Raw genomic sequence first — 9,101 nt, forward strand, 5'->3', positions numbered from 1 at the left:
TGAAGTTTCATGATCCTAGGCCCAATTATTCTTGAGTTATCATCAGGAAACCATTTTACTGTTTCGAGTCACTGCGACCTTGACTTTTGACCTAGTGACCTGAAAATCAATAGGGGTCAACTGCCAATCATTATCAATGTACCTATCAAGTTTCATGATCCTAGCGTAAGCATTTTCGAGTTATCATCGGGAAACCATTTTACTGTTTCGAGTCACTGTGACCTTGACCTTTGACCTAGTGACCTGAAAATCAATAGGGGTCATCTGCCAGTCATGATATATGTAGCTATCAAGTTTCATGATCCTAGGTGTAAGCATTCTTGAGTAAACATCCGGAAACCATTTTACTATTTCGAATCACTGTGACCTTGACCTTTGACTTAGTGACCCAAAATCAATAGGGGTCATCTGCCAGTAATGATCAATGTACCTATGAAGTTTAATGATCCTAGGCCTAAGCATTCTTGTGTTATCATCCGAAACAATTTTACTATTTCGAGTCACTGAGACCTTGACCTTTGACCTAGTGACCTGAAAATCAATAGGGGTCATCTGCCAGTCATGATCAATGTACCTATGAAGTTTCATGATCCTAGGCCTAAGCGTTCTTGAGTTATTATCTGGAAACCATCTGGTGGACGGACCGACCAACCCCAGGGGCATTATTTGTACAAAGTCACAATTCTTGCAACAATGAACATTGTAGTTTTTGGGAAAAGCGCACAGAAACAATAATGTGACAGAAATGCTATGATTAAAAGGAGCATAACTTTTTTGCTTTTTCACCTTTGATAATCAAAATTGCACTAGCACAACTTGATATCATAAGAAACAATCCATGCAATGTTGATAGCTTTAAATCAAAAGTTCTTACCTGGGTGAATGGGAGGAATCCTCAAGGAACTTCTCTTTCAGGTTCATGGACAGAGAATGCTTGCCAAAGAAACCCAGTTTCTGTTCAGACTTCCTATGGGACTTGGGCGCCTGGGTTATACTTCCCATCACCTGCTCAAACATGTTACCCCCACAGTTCTCTGGCGTGTGCTGACATGTCTCCAATAGGCCTGGCTCAGGCGTGCTAAGGAACTTTAATCAGAAGCAAGCGTTGGTACTGAACAATTTAAGTATAATCTGCATTAAAATTTACCAATGGCTACTAAATTCTTTATTTGACTACTGAATTTTCTGGAAATATTAAAAAACCAAGCAATTTTGTTACTTCCAAGTTCTGAGGCACCTCTTACAAAAAAATATTCATTTTGGCAACTAAATAATATATTTAGAGCCACCCTAGAATAGTGCATGATATTTATGGTAACATTCAAACCAAAAATAAAGGGTCAAGCTTGAAAGCAACCCCCCCCCCCCCCTACTTATCTTAAAAAGGATTTAATTTTAGGAAATCTGAATGCGAGGAAAGGAAGTGCAGTAATTCTAGTTCGAAGAGAAAAAAATATTTTAACTTGTTGACTTAACCTTTAGGGAAGCAATTTTAGCAAAATCCACCCATAACTAAATAGTTAACCATTTACCCTAAAATTTACCGATCAACAGGATTTCTTTGACAAATTGTTTGCATGGACTTCATTATTAAAAGGAAATGTCATCACGAAACAACCAGTAACTGTTGAGTCACATTTCAAGAAAACTGGGCTAAATGTATATGGGTAAAATGTCCTCCCAGATAGGCCTCTACAGTTTACACAGAGTTATCAGGGACGACACATTCCACCTAAACTGAATATTCGTCAAGAGACTTGAAAAGAAAAATACCATACAAGCGAAAAGTGTTGTCCCTTTTGGGACTTGGGCTGTGCTCTGCAAATATATTGAAATAATAATTTGACAAAAGTTTTATTCTGAGGCGTACCTTAACAGTAGTTTCATTTTGAGGTGTACACTGTAGACTCTGTGGGGGTATAACAGGGTGTGACTGAGGGGTGCCCAGGGTCTCTGCGTGTGGCAGGGCCTGCGGGGAAGGCTCTTCCATGGTCAGGGTCACTATGTGACGAGCCTGGGCCTCTGTGATGGGACTTAGGACCTCGGCTATGATGATTGGTGGGGTGTTGTGCACCGTGTGGGCCTTCTTCGTATTGTGGATGATCACACTGGTGCAGGCCACTGTGGGCACTGGGAACACTACACTTGGGTCCACCTTCTCACCTGTAACAGTGGTTTAACTTCAAAGTCATGGGTGTGATTTTGGAACCACATGGGGGAATGAAAACTGAACTACCCTCCCCACCCCATGCACTTTTTTAAAAGATCTAAGCGTTCAGAACTATTTGAGTCGTGTTCTGAGAAAACTGGGCATCATGCATATGCGTAGTGTCATCCCAGATAAGCTGCTTTATGACATTTTTCGTTGAAATGAAGTTTCTTCTTGGCAAAAATCCAATTTAGGCGGAAAGTGTCGTCCCTGGTTAGCCTGTGTGGACTGCACAGGCTAATCTGGGACTACACTTTACGCACATGCATTATGCCCAATTTTCTCAGAACACGACTCAGTTGTCAAACAACCTTTGTATGGAAAGGGAATTAAACATTTAAAGAGAAAAGACATTACAACCTTCTTACAAAAAATTTACAAATAACTCACATATTAAGCAAGGTCCCACTTACCTTTCTTTACAAGTAAGCCTTAATTGGGGCTTGCTCAGATTTCCAGTTTAACCCTTTTCCACTTACATTTAGATACGTATTTTGAAGCATTAATTTTGTAGTCCCTTAAAAAGTTAACCCTTAAATTTTATTTCAGACCTTTCTTACTAGATTCAAATTGTAAAGGTTTCATTTCAAACACTTAGATACTGATGAGCAGCAAACAGCATAAAACCAGTGTTCTCTTTAAATACCGGCAGCCGGCGATTTCACCGGTTACATTTACTCTTGATTAAGGCTACTTTTTCCAAATATATCAAGTAAATGTCACAAATGCTTTCGTTTTACTGCATGGTTGTCGGCCATATAACTGGCTACTCAAATTTTTCTAGAAAACACTGATAAAACCTGAACAGACTTGGATTTACTCAAAGGCTGTTCTAGTTTGCTCATAGCCATTTTCTCGTTGCTACTAAATGGGAAAGAGTTAATATTGGAGGGCTGAACACAAGCAGCTGTATGTTTTGCATTAAGCATGAGTTTGGACATTCTGAATTAATTTAAATGACATCATTTTGATGTGGGTGTGTTGATAGTGTTAAACGACATCATGCAGGCAAGAATCAAAGCTTTCATAGGATGAGTTATTGATGTAAAAGGAAACGACAGACAGGCTCATTTCTATATGCCCCCCCCCCCCTGTAGATGGTGGGGATATATAAATATACTTTACTGTTCAAGTTATAGGTGCAATTAATCAAAACATCTGATTTTGTTGAGGATTAATCATGAATTGTTGAGAAGATACTTGGTAAGTGAATACAATCAAAAGAATTATTATTTTCACATTTTTTTCAAAGAACTAATGAGACTTGACATAGACTATTCAACTATAAATGTTAAAGGTGTATTAATTCTTAAAGAACAGATGCAGCTATGCCAAAACAAGGTATTAATGAAAAGAAAAGACTGTTTGACTTACTCAATCAACATTATATAGCAATTAGCACACAGTTTACAAGATTTCGAAAAAGCAAATTTTCCAAGGTACATGTACTCAATTACAAACATTCTTTTTGCATTATATTTGTACACATGTAGGCTAAAAGACTCACCTAATTGGCACAACCCATCAAAAGACGACCACAAGAGAGGGTTCAACTTAAGACTTCGTTTATAACATTCTATAGCTTTCTGTGATCTCTCAGTCCGAGTATAAATAGCACCTAGAATATTGAATATATGACTAGCTAAAGTTCCGTATTGTTTCTCTATTTCGTCCATTGTTAACTGCCTTGTTAATATATTCCCAGCTAACACTAGTTCTGCTTCAGAGTATCTAAAAATTAACAACAACACAATTATTAGCATAGAAACTAACTGTATGATGTAAAATTGAAAACAAATTGGGGACATTATTTCAGGACCATTAAAATACGCTTCTCAAAGGGATTTACATTTTATTTTATGGTTTACAATTACTTTTCTTTCTACAAATATTGTTTGTATTTAAGCAAATTTTTTAAGACCCAGAAAATGTGCCCAAGTGGGAAAAGCTTCTATCTCAGACCAATAACTTATTTGTACACATATTACATGTTAAATAACTGTTCACTGCATAGACTTTAATCTCAGACAAGTTTTTTGCTTATTATCATGGATTTAAAGTGTTTTGCCTTAAGCCTTTCAAAATTGAAATTAAAATTTACTGATCTTGCATAAAGCCTTTCAAAATGTCAAAGCCCTACAAAGTTAGTTGCATTTCAATATAATTATCAGAATAATAATGTATGTGTTACATCATAAGTGACATGCATCACAACAAAAACAAATGAGCCGCGTTCTCAGAAAACTGGGCTTAATGCATGTGTGTAAAGTGTCCTCCCCGATTAGCCTGTGCGGACCAATCAGGGACGACACTTTCAGCTTTTATGGTATTTTTAGTTTCCAAAAAGTCCCTCCTTATCGAAAACCAAGTTTAGGCGGAAAGTGTCGTCCCTGATTAGCCTGTGCCAATCTGGGATGACACTTTACGCACATGCATTAAGCCCAGTTTTCTCAGAACAAGACTCAAATAATCCGCAGTAACTGTGTAAGACTTACTCTCCTATGTCCACACAGCATCTCGCGAACAAGAACTTGTTATCGGGAGAGTTCTGTCCCCTCTTCTTGAGGAGGGCGTAGGTCTGTCTGGTCTTGCCAGCCCGGTAGTAGCAGGTAGCCAGGAGATACAGGGTCTCCTCAGATAACACTGGTCAACAGAAATACATGGCATGTGTGCGTAATTATAAGGTAGAAGAGATTTAAATAATGTTGTGTTTCGACACAGTTTATGAAGAAATTGTAGCGTTTTTTTCTAAAAAAATAAGCAAAGTATAATTATACACTTTAGATTGACTCTGACTCATGACAAGACCTCTCTCCTAAAATCCATAAACCCTCACCAGGTTTTTTTTTTCCACTTTTTGGGAAGATAGCCCATGGCTTTGGAATCGGGAATTTTATCGGCATTTTCATGAAATTGGGAAAATAAATTCATTAGCCTTTTTTTCCACACGAAAAGTCCACTGATTAGGGAAATACTAAATTTAATTTAACTCTATATAATCATTCAAATTAAAAGAAAAAATCATATAATACTTTGTTAGATGTAATTGAATTAAAATTGAGATAAAATACACATAAGACTTCTTTCTAAAAAAAAAAAAAAAATTTTTTTTTTTTTTTTTTTTTGGCAATTGGGAATTTGTTGCCACATTTTGGGAAAAAAGTATACTTTTTGGGATTGGGAACATAGCCGAATTTCGGCTATAAAATCGGGCCAAAAAAAACCCTGCTCACAGAAAACCAGAAAAACTTAAACAGTAACACAAATTATTTCCAGAATACTAGCCCTCCTGCTGAATGCATAATACTTAATTATAGTTGAATGGCACTTTAATATACATGTAAATCAGGGCCAGTATTTGTAACCAGCTTACTAGACCCTGTTGGTGACCAGCTTACTAGACCCTGTTGGTGACCAGCTTACTAGACCCTGTTGGTAACCAGCTTACTAGACCCTGTTGGTAACCAGCTTACTAGACCCTGTTGGTGACCAGCTTACTAGACCCTGTTGGTGACCAGCTTACTAGACCCTGTTGGTGACCAGCTTACTAGACCCTGTTGGTGACCAGCTTACTAGACCCTGTTGGTGACCAGCTTACCAGACCCTTTTGGTGACAAGCTTACTAGACCCTGTTGGTGACCAGTTATGGTTTTGGGACAAAAAGGGGGCATTATAACGTGTAATTTCACGCCAGATATATAGTCGCGTTTACCTTCACCAAATGCCTACTAAAAAAAGTACAAAAAAGGGTATAATCTGCTTGGTTGCAGATAAGATTTATAATGCATGTTTGGTGAACTTGAAATGACCCCTTACACACGTAAAATTTCCAATTAAATAATTCTAGCAGAAACAGTGATATGCAGACATGTCATGTTTACCTTAACCAAATTTCTTAGTAAAAAAGGGGGTATAATTCTGCTAAATTGTGTATGATTCATGAAATTTGTTCGGTGACCTCACACAATGATTTAAACAAACTTGCTAAATGACCACTATGCATTGATACATCAACACAACAATGTATCTATATGCCAAGCAATCGGCCTTGGGTTTTAAAGAAGAATTTTGAAGTGCTCACTTTAAACATAAAAGAGAAACAAGTTAATGTTAGGGTAGGACCAACTGTGACAAAAGCAAAAGATTTAAACAAGCTTGGTTGAGACTCACAAATGGTCATACATGCAATTATTTAACCTTTTGGCCCTGTCATTTTTTAGAAGATCATTAAAAATTTATATTTATTGAACTGACAGGTTTTTTTTCCACTTTTTGGGAAGATAGCCCATGGCTTTGGAATTGGGAATTTTATCGGCATTTTCATGAAATTGGGAAAATATATTCATTAGCCTTTTTTTCCACACGAGAAGTCCACTGATTAGGGAAATACTAAATTTGATATAACTCTTTATAATCATTCAAATTAAACGAAAACAATCATATAATACTTTGTTAGATGTAATTGAATTAAAATTGAGATAAAATACAAATAAGACTTCTTTCTATAAAAAAAAATAATAATTTCTTTTTTGGAAATTGTGAATTTTTTTGCCACATTTTGGGAAAAAAGTATACTTTTTGGGATTGGGAACATAGCCGAATTTCGGCTATAAAATCGGGCCAAAAAAAACCCTGTATGACCTTTTAAGCGTGGCTATTTGTTACCCCTGGGAAGGGAAATGTTTGAACAATCTAAGTCAAAGACTACTAGACTACTAGATGAAGTTACACAGCAAATTTTAAACCCGACAGGTGAGCTAAACAACATTTGATAAAATTTAACTGATTACATTTGTTTATTGACATTTTTACACCATTTAAATGAAGGAAAAAAAATAACATTGAAAATACCTTCGGCACACAGTCGCTCTGCCAAAAACAAAGCATCCTTGTATCCATAATGTTGCAATGCATCCCATATGGCTGCCTGAAACAAAACAAAGTAAAATCCATTTCATTTTTTATACATTCAACCCTAATATTATTTTTATTTTAGTATAAAGACCTAAACAGAATAGTTATGTTCATATTTTTCATTGGTATTTGATCTGTTGGAAAAATTTTGCCTATCATGCAGAGTTTACCCATGCAGTGATTTTTTTCGCTTTATATTTTACAGCCTGTGCCATTTTTATTGGGAAATAGCGATGGACCATAACATTGGGAAATTTATACATTTATATAATACAAATAACGGTAAATGAGGTACACTACGCGACCCGTGCTTTTTACTGTGATTCTCGCTTCACCCCGATTGATGCAATGTGACAAATCGCTTTGATTCCAAGCGACAAGAAAATTAAGGTGATGTCTTGACCATTCCACGGTGACCGTTGCGCAATGTATCTCGCTGTAAGGCAATAAGCGCAAACGGCAGTGATTCACCTTTTTTCGTGATTTGCGTAGACTGTTACACTTACATGTAACATATGCACTAACATTATACATACTTTGTTTTCATTCAAATAAAAAAGTAGCCAAATAGAAGAATTCGACAACATGGGAATCAGAAATATGCATTCCCCAAACTAAGATACATTATAAATAACCCAAATAATTAATATTCTGCCCATTGGCAATCGGCAAGAAATGACTTCACAAACTGAAAATCTGAGATTTGAAATTCTGCAATCCGGTACAAAGATGGCGATGATCACAGCTTCATTGCTTTGTCTGTAAGTTTAACCGATTTTAATCACTTAGAGGTTAAACGACCTTCGACAGCTAATTGGTGTTGGTCTGTAGTGTAATGTCAATAAAGGTGTGAAAAACTTGCGAGTCAGTGTTTATTACATGTATTCCCTATCAGAGCAGTACATGTAAGAAAAATAAATGAAATATTCCAGACGATTTTTTTACATGCTAACGCAGTGTAACTGTTAACAAATATTCACTTTTATTTTTACCATTTATCAGAAAGTCCCCGGGAAGCACATTTTTTACATGCGCATGACCCAATAAAACATTTTTTGTACATGATCGTATTGCATTTTATCTAAATTTAAATTAGCTAGTCCAATGAAAGCTGTGTCCCATAATGCACTGACCTCTTAACACTTCTGAAAAATGTAGTAGGCATGCATATGGTTGTGTTTATGAAATTCTTAAACATATTTATCGTCATAAATGTTTAAGATTTTTTTTTCCTAAGTGAGGTTGTAATTATGTTGGATTATCGGATATTTGTGAACATCAGAAAAGCGGTATATATACTGTTATTGGTACATTTTGGTTTATATGCATGAATTGGCGAATCAACACATAATTGCAGGGAATCACCGCGAAAATTATCTTGCTCTCGTGCGACAGCAGAGTGACAAATCACGTGAAATCTTGGTGATTTTCCAATCAAACTTTCCACTGTGACTCAGGCGCATTAGGCAAAAATCGCGGGTCACGTAGTGTAGCACCTTTTACCATATCAATGCTTTGTTCACAATAATGTCCAAATTTGTATTAAAGTACATGGTTATCAAATAAGCCCTTGTCCTTGAATGAGGTAGCTCCTATTACGTATTAAAACTCAGTAAGAATGAAATATCAACAATGCCAACATACTTGGAACAAGAACAAACAGATAACAAAATGCGACAATATCTTACAACCATATGAATTATAAGGAGTTTTCCTTTACACAAAAGGAGCGCAGATAAAAATGCAATCCACGTGTTTCTAAATAAAAATACCTGAACAGGTTCTTGGAGTAGCATTTTTGAAGAAAAGTAGCGAAATTATAATTAATGTTTATCGACTTTTTTCGCCATTTTACCTCACTATGGAAAATATGGTACCCTACCCACACTTCGCCCTAAAACTAAGGGTTACACCACACACTATATATTTATTATTCTCAAGTGTTATGCGCTTGTTTTGTCTTTCAGGGATTTATAGC

General features: G+C 36.2%; 1 protein-coding gene across 16 annotated transcripts in view; it reads right to left on the minus strand.

The window, feature by feature from the left end:
- The window catches only part of LOC127857749 (cell division cycle protein 27 homolog), a 32,698-nt gene extending 23,686 nt beyond the window's left edge, over window positions 1-9,012 (minus strand). For all 16 annotated transcript variants that reach the window (XR_008038615.1, XR_008038603.1, XR_008038614.1 and 13 more), the window contains exons 1-6: window positions 8,896-9,012; window positions 7,061-7,136; window positions 4,705-4,852; window positions 3,717-3,940; window positions 1,871-2,163; window positions 875-1,086 (exon numbers count right to left, since the gene is read on the minus strand). Coding sequence is in view for 1 of the 16 variants with exons in the window: in XM_052394406.1 (XP_052250366.1) it covers window positions 875-1,086; window positions 1,871-2,163; window positions 3,717-3,940; window positions 4,705-4,852; window positions 7,061-7,136; window positions 8,896-8,919 (977 nt within the window). In the remaining 15 variants the exon portion in view is untranslated. The remainder of the gene's footprint in view (window positions 1-874; window positions 1,087-1,870; window positions 2,164-3,716; window positions 3,941-4,704; window positions 4,853-7,060; window positions 7,137-8,895) is intronic.
- Between the last annotated feature and the right edge of the window lie 89 nt (window positions 9,013-9,101).

This window comes from Dreissena polymorpha, chromosome 14 (genome assembly GCF_020536995.1).
Source record: "Dreissena polymorpha isolate Duluth1 chromosome 14, UMN_Dpol_1.0, whole genome shotgun sequence".
Classification (NCBI taxonomy): Eukaryota; Metazoa; Mollusca; class Bivalvia; order Myida; family Dreissenidae; genus Dreissena; species Dreissena polymorpha.